The sequence below is a fragment of the Lates calcarifer genome, linkage group LG4 (genome assembly GCF_001640805.2).
Source record: "Lates calcarifer isolate ASB-BC8 linkage group LG4, TLL_Latcal_v3, whole genome shotgun sequence".
NCBI classification, from domain to species: domain Eukaryota; kingdom Metazoa; phylum Chordata; class Actinopteri; family Centropomidae; genus Lates; species Lates calcarifer.
The window spans coordinates 9,980,617-9,998,679 of NC_066836.1; the positions used below are offsets into that span (position 1 = coordinate 9,980,617).

General features: G+C 39.9%; 3 protein-coding genes across 21 annotated transcripts in view; 1 reads left to right on the plus strand and 2 right to left on the minus strand.

Annotated features, from left to right (window-relative positions):
- Nucleotides 1–337: 337 nt before the first annotated feature.
- On the minus strand, nt 338–4,004 carry lg4h1orf35 (linkage group 4 C1orf35 homolog). The gene is made up of 8 exons (XM_018676365.2): nt 3,855–4,004; nt 2,747–2,897; nt 2,609–2,654; nt 2,418–2,500; nt 2,188–2,260; nt 1,918–1,997; nt 1,647–1,769; nt 338–1,058 (listed from the first exon to the last, which is right to left on the minus strand). The coding sequence occupies exons 1-8, from the start codon at nt 3,949–3,951 to the stop codon at nt 803–805; spliced, it is 909 nt and encodes a 302-aa protein (XP_018531881.1). The 5' UTR covers nt 3,952–4,004; the 3' UTR covers nt 338–802.
- On the plus strand, nt 3,346–12,180 carry guk1a (guanylate kinase 1a). Of its 4 annotated transcripts, XM_018676373.2 has the most exons (7): nt 4,493–4,633; nt 8,713–8,826; nt 8,967–9,008; nt 9,129–9,364; nt 9,561–9,645; nt 9,738–9,823; nt 10,709–12,180. In XM_018676373.2, the coding sequence occupies exons 1-7, from the start codon at nt 4,600–4,602 to the stop codon at nt 10,745–10,747; spliced, it is 636 nt and encodes a 211-aa protein (XP_018531889.1). In that variant the 5' UTR covers nt 4,493–4,599; the 3' UTR covers nt 10,748–12,180. The 4 variants fall into 4 exon arrangements, with proteins under 4 accessions (XP_018531887.1, XP_018531889.1, XP_018531884.1 ...); XM_018676371.2 differs by lacking the exon at nt 4,493–4,633 and adding an exon at nt 3,346–3,726 and having other exon boundaries at nt 8,967–9,364; XM_018676368.2 differs by having other exon boundaries at nt 8,967–9,364.
- Nucleotides 12,181–12,239: 59 nt separating this feature from the next.
- Nucleotides 12,240–18,063, minus strand: part of obscnb (obscurin, cytoskeletal calmodulin and titin-interacting RhoGEF b) — a 54,471-nt gene continuing 48,647 nt past the window's right edge. For all 16 annotated transcript variants that reach the window (XM_051069950.1, XM_051069949.1, XM_051069948.1 and 13 more), the window contains 10 exons: nt 17,866–18,030; nt 17,581–17,739; nt 17,286–17,463; nt 17,067–17,180; nt 16,750–16,917; nt 16,415–16,517; nt 16,165–16,294; nt 15,727–15,820; nt 15,535–15,577; nt 12,240–14,680 (listed from right to left, as the gene is read on the minus strand). In XM_051069950.1, the coding sequence (XP_050925907.1) occupies nt 13,576–14,680; nt 15,535–15,577; nt 15,727–15,820; nt 16,165–16,294; nt 16,415–16,517; nt 16,750–16,917; nt 17,067–17,180; nt 17,286–17,463; nt 17,581–17,739; nt 17,866–18,030 (2,259 nt within the window). In that variant the 3' untranslated portion in view covers nt 12,240–13,575. The remainder of the gene's footprint in view (nt 14,681–15,534; nt 15,578–15,726; nt 15,821–16,164; nt 16,295–16,414; nt 16,518–16,749; nt 16,918–17,066; nt 17,181–17,285; nt 17,464–17,580; nt 17,740–17,865; nt 18,031–18,063) is intronic.

Below are 18,063 nucleotides of genomic sequence, written 5' to 3' on the forward strand. Positions count from 1 at the left end.
CTGAGAAAAAGAAAAGGACCAGAGCTGCTGAGTAGTGCAAGAGGCACAGCGGGATGGAGGACACGTCTGAAGACAAAAAGGCATCAAGGAGAGTAGCATCCTAGAGGATTTTCAAGAGAAATACACTTAATTGATTTTTCAAATGTAGTCTCAATTTTGCAGGAGGTAGCCATGAAGTCTTATATTTAAGTATTTTCATTGTGTGACTGATGCTTACTGATATGTTTTATCTGTGACACAACTTGCTGCAACCTTCAAAATCTTCAGCTACAGTCATACCATTATACCTGTATGGTACCTTTAAAACAGACACATAAAAATGATAACTAAATCTGTATCTGTTTTTGAAATCTTTACTTAAACTTCAGGAACACACAATTATGGCACAATAAAAGTTTCTGCAGCAACAATTTCTATTATTTCCTGAGCAGAAACAGCCACCAGGGCAAGACATAGGAATAAAAGATCATTCCATTTGCTATTCAAACAATTTTTATCTTTGCATGATATTTTATCTAACGAAATAAAAACTAAAAATCCACAGCCTGTTACAATACAGAAAATATTGGTGGTATAATCACATAGAATTAACTTGGTGTCAAACACAACCCAAAATAACAAAAAACACCAGTGTCCTGTGATGAACAGACCAACTGGTTCAGTGAAAAGTTAAAACAGGAGGCCAAAGCCTTGTCTGTCTGTATGGTCGTCCAGGGTAAATGAGGTCTTCAGGGCCAGTCGAGCTGCTGTAGAGCGCTCTGTCCACATTATGCATCTTTGAATTGCAGGGACACGGGGGGCATCAGTCGTCCGAGTCTGTGTCGTGGCGCCGCCTGTGGCTTTGTGTGGCACCAGCAGGGGCCATCTTGTGGCTGGCAGGGTTACGGGAGACAGGAGACCCCCCGTCAGAGGAGTCTGTGTCATGCCGCTGCTGTCGATGATGGGGGTGGGAGGGCTGTCGCTCAGCCTTTGTGCCCCCCCTTGAATGGCTGTCATGGGGTCTGGCTCCAGTCTGACTATGGTATGATGGATTATGATGATGGTGGTCCTTTCTGTGCCTGAAGAGTAAAAGGAAACAGACAATCAGGGACTAGCATTGTGGTGAGGATCAGTTAAGATGTTGTGATGCTGGTGAAGAAGTAATTGCCCGACTAGCTTTGCAGTGACATCCGCGGAAAATACAAAATAGCAGCTGTTACTGAATATAACTGGCTACTGCACTGACAAATGTCTGTATATTTAGCAGTTAATATCATGAATTCTCTACATCATATGTTGGTTTATATTGTGAATACTCCCTTGCTGGCACCAATTACTGAAGCACATAATTTCCATTATTCAATCTGGTATGCCCAACCAACACCTGATTTACATGATATAGCTATCATCTTGGGATACATGCTCCCCAACTTTTAGAAGTTGCTGTGTACAGGAAAGTGCCTTGGTGCCATCTAGTGCTGACAGAGGAAACCTTCTGTATCATAGCATGTCTGCAAGATTGCAAATTTGGTGGACTGCCTCTGTTCCCAAACCAAATTCATCTGTTTCTTAAAGCCATGGTTTGTGATAATTCCATTATTTTGTTCATTCTCAGATGACCGGTGACTTCTGATGACCAAAATCTCCACATGGAGAAATGAACCAACCTCTTTCTGTCGTCATCTGACTCTGAGGAGGATGAGTCTCTTCTTTGCCTTTTCCTCTTTTTATCCTTCTTCTTTTTCTCTTTTTTGCTCTTCTTTTCTTTCTTCTTCTTTTTGCTCTCATGCCTAGAGTTTAAAAATAAGTGGTGACAATAATTATTATTCAAGTAAAAACTGAAAATTGGATACAGGGTCAGAGTTGCCCCAGTAGAACTGAATGTTTGATGTTTTTTGAGCTTGAAATGTGATATAGGTGGTAATTAATGTTACCCACTGTGGTTCCAGTTCTCTTTTTCCTACACTCTCAGTGGTTCTTGTTGTTGCAGTTTCTGGTCGACCCTCAGTCTTGTGGTGCTGTAAAGACAGCATTTCTTTAACTCTGCATCATGGTGCAGATCGCATGATATAAACTTCTCAACAAGTCACTTTCATTCATCATACTGCTTTGTACATTGTTAATATTATCAATATCAATATATTAAAGATGTGAACTATTCCTTCTTCTGTGACATTTGAAAAGGCAGTGGACGAAAAACAAACTTACTGTAAAAACTGGTAAGCCTAATTTAGCAGCCTCCTTTTCTTTTTGGGAGAGCACCATTTTCCTTGACCCTGCACTGTACATGGAAGCACACACTTGTAGAAAAACACTTTACAATCACAGTACATTCAAATAAGCAGCTCTCTCGCCACCACTTGAACGTCAAGAGCAACAATTTAACTGAACAAAAATAGACCCACGCTTTCTCATTAAGAAGACAGAAAAAAAATCACCTGGAGCTTCCCAAGCCTGAGACACGGTCCACGTTTCTCTCCTCACCATCAGCCTCTTCCCTTCTGCAAACATCTGCAAGATCCTAGTATCAAAATTGGATAAAATTCATATCATTCAGTATTTTTAAAGCAGACAATTAAAAAAAAAAAAAAGCTTTCAACTGAAAGCAAAACTGAACAAAGTTGCATACTTCTTTAGTCAGGCCAGTTGGTTGTCTCTTTATGTTCTTGTGCCCTCTAGGTTGAGAACAGAAAACATAAATGGATTACATTTGTCAATATATGTTTGCATTTGTTAGCCATTTCTCTTTTTAAGAAGTCATACATACAGGGCAGCCATCAGTGCCTCGTGCTCTGCAGCCTTGACAGCAGCAAGTTCATCCTCTTTGGACAAAGCTGCGCCTCCTTTTTTGTCCTTTGCATACCATGTCAGGTCTTTGCCTTTTTGCCATCGTCCTACTGGTGCCATCAAAGAGTTCCCTGGAAATGACACAAAAGAGTTGAGAGCCGTAGAGAAATACACAATATACACGTTGTTTCCACTGTACTAAAATAAAAGTTTTACCCTGTGAATTTTAACTACAAAAGCCAATCAGATTCTCATCCTTTTGTCTCTAGATGCTGTCTTTTCAGAACAATGCTCCAAAAGATTCAGCAATGTTTACATTTGAGAAGCCAAACCATCACATATCTAACAGTGATACTATTTGGGAAAATGACTTGACTCATTAAACTGTATAAAACAAACAAAACACTGATCATTTTTTTGTAGAATGACCAACTAAATCACTGCAGCTCTATGAGGATACTGGTGTTTGCAGATGCTGACTTGATTATCGAGACTCACTGGAACAGCACACATTAAATTCTGTTTTGGGGTCTGACTGGACGCGTGAATGAGGAGGAAATTGGGACACGCACATTTTGAGTCACATCCTCTTTCCAGGGTCACCTGTTGAGCTCAGTAGATTTTAAAATCCCTGCTGCTGACAGGATGTGCGCGGAAATTATACGCATTCTATTTTTTTATTTGACTTGCTGAGCAGGTTGTGTAACAGTACTCTGTTTTAACCTTTTATGTCGCAGCTGTGGTGGGTGCTACGTCGCTCCTGATTAGCATGCTGACATGTTGGCAGGTGGCTTAGATAACGGGGTGACTACGTATGAGTGCTCAGAGAGAGAGAGAGAGAAGGAGAGAGGGGGGAGCAATGAAAGCTAGGACCTGCTGTTTGTAAAGTGGAAAACAGCAAGAAAACCAAGCGACTAGACCAGCGCAGACACTGTGGAATGAGGGACTCTACAACAAAAGGTATGTAAAAGCAGTACGTGGGGCGCTTGAGCCATTATGTGTGAGGTTTTAAATGTCTTCCGCTGTTGGTCCTAAGTTAGCAGGCGGCTGTTAGTATCGTCTCTGGTCAACGCCGATAGCGAACTTACCGAGATAATTTTCTCTGTGTTTATCGACTTTCACGTCATCCCAGTTGAATTGGTCCTGGCCTCCCCGGATCCCTCCAGCTCTTGAAGAACCAAACATTTTTAGTCAGTTACTTTTAGACTGAGAGCAGCGGGCCGTTAGTTCAACTAGCTAACTTTTAGCCACGGTAGCACACGAGCAGCGTGATTGGTCAGGCCTTCAGCGGTCACTCATCCGGGGAGTTTTGCGGAGAGTTCATGCGTTGATCGGACCACCGTGGTTCCTGGTCCACCACCAGGTTTCCCTTAAGCAGTGGGACTAACCCGGCAACTAATTTGTTCGTATTCCCCTGAAAGGACTACAGAGCGCCAGAGGAATAGTTGAGTAAAACGGCGTCAACAGATATGCTATGCTATGCAATACAGCGTACGTCACTCTGTGGCAGCCTGAAAACAAAGCTACAGTAATACGAACGCCTCTCCGCGCTTTTAGTAATCTCTCCGTTGCAGGAAAAATGTAGCTACCAGCCCACTACATTCATATATTTAAACTGCCATCGTTTGCACCATATCTTAAGTTTGGCTAATGTTAGTAAAACTTTACGTTTATTTGGTTTGTGTCGCGCATTCTCGGCGTGACGTGTTAATGTTGTGACCCGCAGTGATGACGTAGACAGCACAGGTTCCCTAATGGCTCTCGCAGCGGAGGAGGGAGAAAACCCAAACCCTCCAGACACGGTCCCGCAGTCTTAGACAAACGTGACTCCCGATGTACATGAGCTATTTTTCCAGACTATTTTCAGGTAAGAAGGAGGATGTTTGCTTGTTCGATTTTTTTTTTTTACAATCTTGATATGTTTGAACTGCCTGCCGTACCACTGTAGCGAAGAAACAGCCATTCATTTCCCTCAACGTGACTGTTTTTATGCACCGTTACTGCAGGAGAAGATTCTTGTTGTTTACTGAGCTGGATTAAGTTTAGATGATGCAATGTCACTTAGTAGTCCTCAGTAAGGGGGCTATGTCTCTTCTTGCTAACAACTGTTCATTCAACTGGTCATTCATTCATTGATGGAAGAAGTATTCAGATCCTTTACTGAGATTAAAGTACCAGTGCAACAATATAAAAACACAGTGTACTCCATTACAAGTAAATGTCCTGCATTCAAAATGTTATTAAGTAAAAGTACAAACGTATTGACAAGAAAATATATTTAAATGATCATAGTAAGAAAAATTACCCCTGTGAGTGATATCCTGTTATGCATTATATTATTAAATGATTTGCTGTTGTAAAAACTAACTCGCTAAAACTTTTCTTTTTATTAAAATACAAGATACACTGAATATGATTTAAATACATGCACTGTTTTCTGTCATAATACTCTTCCACAAAGGCAAAATAAACAAACAAAAAAGCACCGCTAACCAAGTCTTGCTAAAATCTTAATCATAACCTAGTGACCACAGCAACATGATACATGTAACAATTATAGCAACCTTTATAATCATCATTTAATCTTCACTATTATTTATGCAACAAAACCGCTACTGTTTGATTTTTAGTAGTTGAATTTATGACATTTATGTGTGTATTTTAAAACCCATCACATGTTTTGAATGTAAAATCTTGTACAGTAACTAGTAAATATATGCTGCATCTTTATCTCAGCCAATGACAACAAGGTCATTTAGTTTTTATGTGATCAGCATCAGTGCACACAACAGTCCAGTGCATTTTCATCTTCTCTAGGTTTAAATCAATAACATTTTATTGCTCCTACCAGTGAGTCAAAGTGCAGTTTGCAGTGCCTGATTTAATTGTTTTTATCTGTTAGATAAGTCTGGCACAAGGCTGTAGACACTCACTATATGATAGTAATGACTGGGAAATGTTACTTTCGTAGTTTTGTCAAAAGATAAAATGAGTTAGAATAAAATCACAGCATTACACAGAATAAAGAAGAAAACTGGTTTAACGTGTGCCCACATAAATAACCTCTATTGTGGGGTAAACTGAACTAATAACACTACTGTTTTGACAGACTGTGTATTTTGTATGCATGTATTCTAGGGCTACAACAAATGATTAATTTCACTACTGGTGAGACTGTCAAGAATTGTCACATAGTAGAACCTGGAACGATGAAACATTTGTTACTTTTTGCTGATCAATTCTTTGTCGATCAACTCATGTGACTACTAAAGTCTAATAGATTTCACATGACTGAAACTTTGCTTCAGGCAAATATCACTCACATGAGATTTAGTGCACAAGGTTAAAGTCAAGCACAGTACAGCTTCTAATAAGTGTCAGCCCGTCCTGATAGTAAACTCACATGCCTCTCATTTCCTGTCACGGAGCTCTAATCAAATTACGAGAGGTTGGCCCTTGTGCAAGTGAGTGGGAGCTGCAAGTTTCAGACACTTTGTCAGTAAGAAATGCAAATTACATCTTGTTAATTATTGGGGTGGAGGTTTCCTTCCTTGAATAAGACACAGAACTTCTGCCTGTTTGAAGAATTAATTCATCTCGACTCCGTGATCGAACTTTTCTGTAGACACGCAGAGGCAAAAGGAGACTCTTCAAGTGGCAGTGGTAGTGTTACATGCTGGGGCTGCAGCTGATGATTCTTTTTATTATCAGTTCATGAATTTATGATGTTTTCTCTTATTCAGTCATTACACAGGTTATTTTTTCATTTTGGCAATCTGTTGTTAAGCTAACTTGATGAGGCTTTTAGAAATGTATTTCTTTTTTTAAATGAATGTTTGATGAATGTACAGCAGGTGTACATTGCAATGGGCATGAAAATCTCCTTTACTTCCAGAGCTGAAATGAAAATTAATCAGTTAATCACTTTGGACATCTTTTTTATTTTATTATTTTATACACTAAATAATAAATAATAAAATAATTTAATAGAAATATTTGGTAGTTGCAGCCTTGCTTGTTTCTAAACGATAACAGCAAACCACTGTAAGCTGCCCAAACCGATTCATGGATCACATCATCCGGTGGTGGAGGGTTTGAGGAGGAGGTTTAATGCCCATTCTAAAACAGGACTTTGAAAATTCTAAGGCCTCTTCACTGATCTCTGAAAAAGGAACTCCTGCACCTTTAATTAGCCATGTTGCTGTTTATGGGAAGCATTCAAGAGCCAATGGAGAATGACTCTTGTCATTTGCACCTGCAAACACAACCTCGCTGCATCTGGTTTGCCTGGAGACAAGACAACTCCCAATGCTGTGATTTTATTCTTTTCTGTTAAAAGACCACAGAGACGTGCCAAAGTCTAGCACAGTTCACTTTTGTTTTTAAAGATGGATTAGGATAGTGTACATATTTTTTTTTGTAATTTAGTGCATGTTATCATGTTATATGGATTACTCATTTTTGGAGTAATTGCCAACCCATCTGATACCTGATACTGATGTAAGTAATAGGACTATAATTATTAATTTTAATTATTGAACACGATGGCTGATATAAGCTCTCCACTGTAGTTTTAGTAGCTTAGCAGCACAGCTGGTTTCTTATTGCTGATATCTGTTTGGAGTGTTACTGAAAAACTTTTATAAATACTTTGAAGAATGTCTCAGCCTTTGGACTAGAAATAATACACACATGGGTCTTTTCTGCAGCATCACATCATTATGTGTAATCCTCTCAAAATATTACATTTCTACGACAAGCCTAGTGGTGTGTAAACACGGCCCTGCCCTCTCTTTCCCTCCTCCATCCTGCTATTGTACACAATCCACCTAACACACAGTCAGACCCTCCCTGCTCACTTCTCACTTAACCACCCTGTCTGCTTTCGCTCTGTGTGTTTTGAGGAAAGGTAAGAAGGAACACTACAGATTGAATTCTTTTATTTGAAATCACTGGTAAAGGGGAATGAAGTTGTGTTGAATATATCACTTTAGCTGTTTTACAAACCTGTATACTGCAATTACTCCCCTTATAGGCTTGTCAGTGACTCGATGGCTGTATATTTTAGGTAAAGGAAATCATGCTTCATTCTTCCTGACTGTCAGAAATGCCTACATATGAGCTGTGAGCATGCGCAGGAGGTGGAGACATTTTATCAACAAAGTCGCATGTGGAATGGGGAGGGACTTAAGCTTAACACCCTGTGCCTGTTCTCCTCTTTTTTTGCCTAAGCACACAAGTTTTGTATGTTGTTAGCATTAGCTAGCTTTAGCACCTTCCCACCTCTGCCACTGTTCCTAGCAGTGTTACACATGCTGGGGTGTTCTTGCCTCGGCAATGCCTGGCAATATGCTTTCCATTTACAACTCCTGCTTGGCTCCTCTTAACCCAGAGGATGGCCATGTGAGATGTCAGTCATATCTTTGCACCACCTCGTGGGCATCAAGTCCAGTCAGTCCCTGCAGTACACCAGGTTCTAGGACATTTTCTCCCGTCCTTGGGGCAGAATGACATCCTCAAGTCTGTATTAAAAGCATTTTTTCTGCTCAGTCCTCAGTAATTCTTAGCTGTTGGAGTGGAGAAGGGCTCTCCAATTAGTGAGTATTTGTTCCTCCCCAGCACCATGGTAACCTCACGGCTTGCTAACCTCTGCTGATAGGCTCTGCTCCCGTGGGAGATATTTTGGTCTCATCACTCGGTCTGCCTTTGAGAACCGCTGGTTTATCATTTTATCATGTTTATCGCACCAGAGCAAGACTTGTCCAAACATGTTAACCTGCTCTAATGGTGTGAAACTGCTGTCTATTTAAAGTTATACGTTGGTTGGACAGACTGGCTCCTGTGATGACTCATGCTGCAAGACTCCAGTGGTTTTGTGTAATTCTTTCAGCCTCAGCCTTTCGTTTCCAGTACTGAAAACCCCTCATTTCTCTGCCTCTCTTTCAGCTATGGCTGGACCAAGGCCTGTGGTGCTTAGCGGCCCGTCCGGGGCAGGGAAGAGCACTCTGCTAAAGAAACTCATGAAGGAATACGACAGTGTCTTTGGCTTCAGCGTCTCCCGTAAGTGTGCTAACAGTGTGGATGTATATGTGTGTGCTTATTGTCACTCAAGTAAACAAACAAATGCAAATGAACTAATCATTTAGCTTTAGACTCAAATGCAGCACAGACTATGACATAAATGTGATTTCATTCCTCAGACACAACAAGAAAACCTCGACCTGGGGAAGAGAATGGCAAAGGTACAGAATGTTCCTCCTCTTTCGTGACCAAGCTAATGGCTCATTTTTTAATTTCCAGTCAGCAGTTTTGTCATTTTTTTTTTCCTTCTGTACATACGTTTCCTTATTTTGGGGTTTCAGATTACCACTACGTTACACGGGAGGCGATGCAGGCAGGCATCGACAAGGGTGATTTCATCGAGAGCGCAGAGTTTTCCGGGAACATGTACGGGACGAGTAAAGCCGCTGTGCAAGACGTCCAGGCCAAGAACCTCATCTGTATACTTGACATTGACATGCAGGGTGTGAGGAACATCAAAGAGACAGACCTCAGTCCCATCTACATCTCCATCCAGCCACCATCCATGGAAGTCCTGGTGAGAACGGAGGGAAATGCCTTTCACTGAAAAACCAGTCTGCGTCAGGAGGTTCCTATTATTATATAAAGGAGTTCCTGGGTGTGACCTTGAGTTTGCTTTGTACCATAGGTATCTGGTCATACAGGTTTTGGATGCTCTATGAATATTTTGCCTTTTGTTCATTGACGTCTGCTTTTGGATTTTATTGTTTCAGGAAAAACGTTTAAGAGACAGAAAAACAGAGTCAGAGGAGAGCCTCCAGAAGCGTTTACATGCAGCCAAGGTGGACATGGAATTTAGTAAGTATTGACTTTGAGTTTGATCATAAAAAACTTTTTAACAACATACATGTTCAAATCATGGCTGTAAGAATAATTTTATCTTCCTCTAGGTAAAGAACCTGGTGTATTTGATGTTGTAATTGTCAATGATAATTTGGATGAAGCTTACGGGCAGTTAAAACACACTCTTCTTGAGGTGAGCTACAATTGCAACACACACATTCCACACACTTTTACATAGATAACGCACATTGAAATACTGTTTTAATGCTTTTAGTTGTGCATCTAAAAATGGTAGCTTTATTAGTAATGTAGCTACAGCTGATAAAATCTGTTAGTGACAGTTATCTTCACCACTAAAATTCATTGTCACCCAGTAAGAATGAGAGTCCTGCTTTTATCTCCCCCAGTCTGAAATTAAGGACCTATTGTTTAAAGATTAAGTGTGAATTTTAAGTTTTAATCTGCCTCCATTATTGTAAACTTCACATGTGCCATCAAAAGGAAAGCATGACAGACGTAGCAACAGTATTTAAGGAGAGTATATATATATACACACACACACACACATATATATATATACATATAATTGACCATATATATATATATATATATATATATATATATGGTCAATTTATGAAAAATAAAATGCACTCTTGTTCTGTTCAGTATACTCAGGGTTTTGTTGCCACAGTATCATTTGGTCTGGTATGACCAATAGCTTGTGGCGGCAAATGTATCTAATTTTAGGTTGATATTGCTGTGTTATTCACATCAATATGATGGTTAATTGTATGATCTTTCACTACTTTCGCTCCTGTTAACATTATGCTGTAGCATGTCACAAATTTTTAATTTTTAATTTTATTTTTTTTAAAGAAACTCACTCTTGAGCTATTCAAGCAAATTCAATGTGCCATTGTTCTGTAATTACCACTGGTGGCCACAGGTCGCTGTTCAGCAAAATTCACAAAATTTTGCTTTAGATTTGCGAGTCCATTGATTTTTTTCTTTATTTCATGATCAATATTAACTACCTGCATTTGGAACGTTTGTAAAAAATTTTTTTTTCTTTCTCTAGGAAATTACTAAGGTCAAGAAGATCAACATGTCTTCGTAGGAGACAGCAGCATCCTGGCACCTTTTTAGTCCCATCCAGCCACTCCTCACAGAACTGCAGACCTCCATTCCAGTTGTGTACATTCCCTCAGGTGGTGGTCTGTATGAAGGTTTTACATAGTGTTTAGAATTACATGGTAACATACTTTTTATATTTTTATTTTCAGTTATATGAAAAAAAGATACTCCAATAATCCGTACTTGATATATGACTGGCATGGTAGGGTGTTTTCTGTTGAATAGGATTTATGGTGTGCAGCTTGGTCCTCTCACCAGCGTGGACTAACACAAACAGGTAGTAACCTAATTCATTCCATCTTGTGGATAAATTGGTTTGTCAAAGGTATGAAAAAGCACATAACTTGGTTAGTGGCAGCAAGTTATACTACCCTTACCACTTCATGGTTTCTTGGGCAAACAGTTATACTGTGTTTATAATGAAAGATTTGCAGAGAGAGTAAAATGTCCTGGTGACAGATATAGTGAGAGTTTGATATCAGCACTCTGCCCTCTGTGCACATTTAGTTCAGGAGGGAAACTTCAGCATCATAAGTAATCTCTGGAAAACATGGCGGCTGTTTACTTACAAGGGATACATGCAAGTCAATTGTGCTGTTAAAATAATGAAACTATTCCAGTGCTGGTTAATGCTTTTACTCTACAGAATTTTTTTGTAAATTGCCACATAATGTGCTAACTCCATTAAAGCTTGGTTTGCTGGATAAGGATAAATACTGATGTGCTCTAGAAGGATTTAATGATAGAGTTAGAAAATGTGGCTTAGAATAAAAAACAATAGTACATCTAATGTCACTTTAGAATGAAGCTTTTTATTTTTGGGGGGGCTACGACAGAACAGTTTTAACTGTTTATTTTACAGTTGTAAATTTGTAAAACTTTTATATTGTTAACTTAATCACTCTGCAGCTTCAGCTGTAGAGTAAAACAACATTCAGTGGACTGTTTTGATTCCTAAGAAAAGGAGAGCTTTTTAACTTTGAAGTCAGATTAATTGGCATGTTTATCTTTTTTTATATTGCTTAGACTTGAGCACACGACAAATCTCCTTTTACTTGAAAGCTAAAAAGACATTTATAAACCATTTGTAAATTGACACATTTTTTAATTGTCAAATTTTTCAACTTCATGGATATTTAAAATACCCAGACAATTATATTCAGGCACCTTGTAACACCCATTCCTTTGTGCAGATAATTGTGTGCTCCTGATATAACTGTTTATTCTTCATTTGATTAAATGTGCAAATGTTACATCATATTCATTGAGATGCATGCAGTCCTCTGGTTTGCCATTCAGACTTAACCAGCTATTACAATATTAGGCTTGTTGTGTAAAAATATGTCATTATGTATTTCCAACGTCTAGCAGTAAAACTATGTTACCTGTTGAAACTCCAATAAATATGTTACAGTACTAGAAGAATAATTATTTGTATGTGTGCTAGAAATAAGAATTGGGAAAGAAACTAGTGATTATTTGCAGGACATTTATTTAATGTTTCTCATATTTCCAAAAACTACACATGTACAGTAGAAGCAATTACAATCTGTTAGTGCCTTCAATATTATTACATAACATGATCCTTATAGCAGACTACAACACCAACACCACACATCTTTAAGGAGGCAGTTATTCTAGTCACTTTTTAAATTGCATTGAAAAGGTAGTAAATTCTGTGAGCTCAAGTACTCAGCACAGACTTTTGCTCATAATCAAATATGACAGGTCAGGTTCCTTTGGATAAACACATCTGCTTTGGAAAAGCAAGTACATGCAGTCACTCATCTACTCTATCACATACATGAATATCCCTGTGATATCCTGTGAGTTCACAGGTCATTGCAATGCATCAACAGATGTCAAAAATGTCTAAAAAGCTAAATTCACTGTAGACATATCTGCAAACAAATGCAGTCAAACACAGTTAAACATCTTCTGTGAAACAGGTTGTCAGTTCACCTACTACATGATATGCTTGTAGAAATGCCATATTCATATAAACTGCTCATCAAGAAATCGTTCACAAACAACCAAAGTAGTAGAGATTTTACCAAACTGACTATAGTTTGACCGTACATCTTTGATTAAACTTAAACAGCCTATGGACCACAACAGTCACTAAAGTTCTGTTGTTAATGTTACATAATCAGTGCATATTTAACTATTGCAACACTGAAATTGAAACATATAGTCATGACCTCATTAAAAGTCAATAATAATGTTTGCTGATCCAGGAATTCAAGACACTGCAAAAGTGCAAAAGGCAACATTTCTTGCAAGGTACAAAAGTAAAACCAAAACAAATATATATGAACATGGCAAGAATCATACTAAAGATAATGCCTGGATCAGTTAATATTAGTCAAGGTTTTCATGAAGTTATGTGTAAGTGAAATGTGATGTTTTTCTTTCTTACAAAATACAGCTCAGCAACAGACAATGAACCTCTTCATCAATGAAATGTCAAACCTTAGTTTCTAGGTTTTTGTCCCTCATGCGCATTGTATAACACATTTTCATGACATATAGCAGATGTAAAGGAACAGCATGAGTTTGAAACCTACTTACAGTGACATGCCTACATTTTCCAACTCGCCCAGTCGAGAGAGACAAGGTGACTCTAGCCATTTGACAAAAAAAAAGAGACTCAGAGAGCCTATTTTCTGATGGGAAGCTTCAACATGGAATGGTCTGTCAAATGCAGTAAATGTACTTGAGGTTAGGATATGCTCCTTTTCATCATGTAAGTAGAAATGTCCCCATTTAAGACTAAAAGGGTTTATGGTACCAAATTAAAAATGTTTGCCTCTACTGGTTCTGATAAAGGTTATCTCTAATTTGAAGAGTGACTGGCTTACCCACTGATGTGTAGCCGTAGGTCTGAGTCGACACTTTTGTTTTAAAGCTCTGCTGCCCGCCCTCAACTCTCTGCACCTCTGAGCAGTATGAGGGCTTCACTTCCAGCTTTGCGTGGCTTACTTGGATTGGGACGTGCCTCTCCGTCCTGGACCGTGCTCCACTGGTTTGGGGGGAGGTGGACGGGAAAAGGCTGCTGGAGAGATGCTCCTTGAAGCGACTGAAGAAGCTGCTCCTCTGCCTCGGTGCTACGACTGGTCGCCCCACGTTCAGGAGCACTGGCTGTCCCACCGTGGACCCGCCAATCTCCCTCTGCAGCACAGAGATCTCACACGGCTTTTCAACTGTGACGTTGGAGGAACGGTAGGTCTCCCCTTCTTCTGGAACGTAATCCTCCAAGTCCTCGAGGGTCAGAACGCGATCCCCTTGTTTCAGGATCTTAGGTTCCTGCTTTCTGTGCACATCATGATCGTTATCTTCGTCGTCAGGTTCAAAGATGACAGTTTGTTGATCGTCCAGGTCGTCGCTGTCCTCTCCAGCTGCAGTGAGGACAGTTGAGACCTCATAAGGCTCTCCAGAGGCAGAACCAGAGGGAGCATTTCCCTCCTCTTCTACCCAGGAAAGCGTCTGGTTGCTGACGTCTCCCGGCAGCTCAGCTTGAGCCTGCTCCACCAGTTTGTTGTTGGAATTGTTAGCGTTTGGATTTTCTGGTGGAGACCTTTTGGGTCTGGAGGGAGTGCCTGCACGATCAGACCCTGCAGGTGAGATGCCTCTCCTCCTGGGAAGCCTGGGAGATTTATTGACCTTGTACTCGATGACCTCCTCTACCTCAACCCACCTGGGCTTGATCTCCATGGACCTGGCTTCAGCACCCTCAGGCTCAGTAACATAGAGGGTAGGGATGGTGGTCTTTCTCGGAGTGGGCATCCTCCTCGTCCTGACTGTAGGGGGCTCTGGGGTGGATGTCTCAGATCGGTGGGATCCAGCAACAGTTAAGCCGGGAGATCGGTGCCTCCTCATACGTGGGTTCTTCACCACAGTGGTTATAGTCTCCTCACTAGATTGAAAAGACAACCACACGCAATATTAGTGCTATAGATAAAGATCATCTGTGCAAAAAAAAGTTTTCACAGTGATGATCGAAGCTGTTGAGCTTAAATGGCCACTCATAATTCAACCGCACAAGTGACACTGAGCTATGTAACTAATTAGGAAAAGGTGACTCCCCAAATACTGCAAAGGAAAGGATGTCACATGTATCCAGAAAGCATTGTGCCCTATTTACAGTGCATGGTTTAAAAGGATATAATCACAACAATATGAAGTCATCCTTTCTTTACATGCTGTAATTTTGATATTTCTGTCTACTATGTACAATCAATGTCGTTTGTATGTTTGTCTCTTTTTGGAGACAAACATACAAATCTGAATCAGAGGTCTAAACTTAGAGGGTGTTGAATGCTGTATAGATTAAGACTACATAAATAAAACTGACTTGAAGTGACATACAAATGCTGTATGAGGAGCTGCAAAAATAAAGTTGCTGGTTAAAAAAGACAGCACCCTGGTGAAAACAGCCCATCCTTTCATCATCTTTGTGTTAGAATCCTTTGCACTCAGGCTTTAAATACTACACAACAATGCATACATGGGGCCAGAGAGAGGAACGCACACATACAGAACTGCTCCAACCTCTCAGCCCACGTTCTAGTAAGCAGTATCTTCACAAAAAAAGATCCCAATCAAGTCAGCTCCTGCAGTGGAAATCTATCATCAGACAACTATCCTAATTATCATCTGACAATAAAAGATAAAGCTACACTTCTTACTTGAGGGAAACTGTATAGATGTCTCACACAGGCAACAGACATACTTCATGCAGGAGGGTCATTTTAGCCCAGGAACACTTACATAATGATGGTTTTCTTTGGTATTTTCATCTCCTGCTCAGTAACTATGGAAGAAGAAGCAGAAAAAACAAAGAAGATGATTAGTCTAAGCTTGAGTTGAAATGAAAAAGAACAGATCTATAGACTTCAGAACATGGAAAATGTGTATATTATACAATGAGTCCCTCTGCAAGGATAAGGTCAGTTTTCCTACCTTCAATAGTGATGGCCTGTTCACCAGTGCGAGCCACAGCAGAGGGTAGAACTAAATCAGCAGCACACTTGGTACTGCCCAGACGGTTGGAAAGCTGGAAACATCAGGATATATTTTTAGAGTCTTAAAGATGACTTATTGTTGCTAATTGATATCAACTGACTTATAGTCAACTCTTAGGTCTAAGACATAATTAACATTACTAAAAAAAAAATTTAACATACATTTTCTTTAAAACTAGAACTACTGCTTTCAAAATTGACTGGAACTCTTAAAGTTGCTCAGAACTCTTCAGGGTTTGTTGTGGGTATCATATTTCAAATTTAAAGTTTCATAAAACTCACAGGACTTGTTTTTTCTCTCTACATATTACATTAAAAACACTTCTCATATGATTCAAATATAATACAAGTATTGTACTGAATAGTGTAGACCAACCTCACACTCGTAGTGTCCCAAGTCTCTCTCTGTCAGGTTTTTTATTACCAAGACCAGAACCCCACTACGGAGCTCACTGTAGGTCTGATACTTTTCCTGGTCAGTCAGCAGCCTGCCATCTTTAAACCATCTTAAACAGGTACACACAAAGAGCAGAGATTAACACACAGAGTCACAAGATAACTTACTAAATTTTATTAAAATGTTTTACCAGTTTCACAGTGATGAATATAAAGTAAAGCATCCATACCTGATCTTGGGGATGGGGGCGCTCTGTATGACACAGGTGAACTGTGCATCCTCACCGGCAACAAAGACAGCATTCCTCATCTTATTCACAAAACGAGGAGGTACTGTCGGAAAACACGTCAAAATGGATTATACGTTTAAGCACTAGAAAAATGCACTGAAGTGATGAAGGATCTCTTCATCCCTCCACACTTTAATATGAATATATAATGTAAACTGCCAAAAAAAATGTAATCCTTAACTGCAAAAGGATTTCCTTCTTAGTCTGAGTTATTATAGCTATCTCCAATGCTGCATTATAGTCATGAATGAAACCATCTGGTATTTGCTGCTTACCCTGAACTGTAATCTTTCCAAGAGTGCTGGCATTGCCAGCTGAGCTAGTGGCAAAGCACATGTACTGGCCAGAATCATCTGCAGTCATGTTGTCTAGGATCAGTGTGCAGGAACCATCAGGGTCCTCAATGATGATGTGATGAGGATCTGCCTCAACTGTACGTCCATCTGTATTCAAAATATAAACCAGTGCATTAACAACACACATTTGGCCAAGTTAGGCTGGCACCAGATTTAGGGTACGTACCGTTAGTCTCCATTCGTTTATATATTGTCAAGTATAGCAATGTCTAAAAAACATTGTGCACATTTCATACCTTTGTACCATGTGACCACAGGCTTGGGCACTCCAGTGACTTTACAGGCCAGCTTAACAGTCTGTCCCAGCTCTGCTGTGCAGTTTGCCAGAATTTCATCAAAGTCAGGGGGACCTGTAAAAACAGATTAATCATAAAAGGCAATGTTTGAAAGTAATTTAAAAAAAAAAAGGATAAGATACAGCAAAAACTTAGATTGTGTGTGTGTGTCCTGCTCACTCCATGTAGGCATGCTGTAACGCTGCTGGAGTTCTCTGAAGTCCCTCAACCATGAGTTCTTGATGGTAACAGTTCGGGCCTGCAAGGTGTATTTCCTCACAGAGTCCTCACGTTCGTGCCAGATTTCAAAGGCACGGTCATCACCCTCCACCGTCTCATTCACATCAATGTTATTCAGCTGTGACAAGATGAACAATACAGAGAACATCATTTAGGCTGTGGATCCAAGAAAAATGACAATAAAGAGGAAAATCTTTCAAAGAAAAAAAAGATGTGATCACATTAAAGGTCTTACCTTCATCATGTTCTTAAAGACATATGCTTGAGTATCAGTGTTGCTGTCTCTCTTGGGTTTGCAGATTATACAGTAGTTCTTAAAGAGGAAGACGTGGCGGTGGTGACCTCTAGAGGACGTCCTAATTCCAGGCGCTCCCTCCCACACTTGGAAGGGTCCCTAGTGCAAAATTACAAACAAACAAAACAACACACACAAAAAAACCCAATACAGAAAGTTATATACATTTAATCACAAAATCACGCCCCTAATCAGTGAATTCCTCAGTTAGTTAAGATATCCCACCTGTCTAATTGGCTCTCCGAGTACTTCCAGTGTGGCCGGATAGTTCTCGATCATGGAGACGTGGTGGGTATTCTCTGAGCGTTGAGGGAGTGCAGACACCATTGCATAAGCCTCCTCCAGCAGGCAGCAGTTCTGACCATTTTTTGCCTTGTTCCGAATGAGCTCCTGAGGATGTTACAGTAGAGGCTTCAACACAAC

Bases quoted from the DNA above. Each gene is read 5' to 3' on its own strand.
- lg4h1orf35 (XM_018676365.2), bottom strand. From the start codon at position 3,951: ATGTTTGGTTCTTCAAGAGCTGGAGGGATCCGGGGAGGCCAGGACCAA. The intron at 2,655-2,746 runs GTATGTATGACT...TTCTCAACCTAG, and splicing joins GAGGCACTGATGGCTGCCCT to AGGGCACAAGAACATAAAGA. The intron at 2,501-2,608 runs GTATGCAACTTT...TTTTGATACTAG, and splicing joins CAACTGGCCTGACTAAAGAA to GATCTTGCAGATGTTTGCAG.
- guk1a (XM_018676368.2), top strand. From the start codon at position 4,600: ATGTACATGAGCTATTTTTCCAGACTATTTTCAG. The intron at 9,365-9,560 runs GTGAGAACGGAG...TTATTGTTTCAG, and splicing joins CACCATCCATGGAAGTCCTG to GAAAAACGTTTAAGAGACAG. The intron at 9,824-10,708 runs GTGAGCTACAAT...TTCTTTCTCTAG, and splicing joins TAAAACACACTCTTCTTGAG to GAAATTACTAAGGTCAAGAA.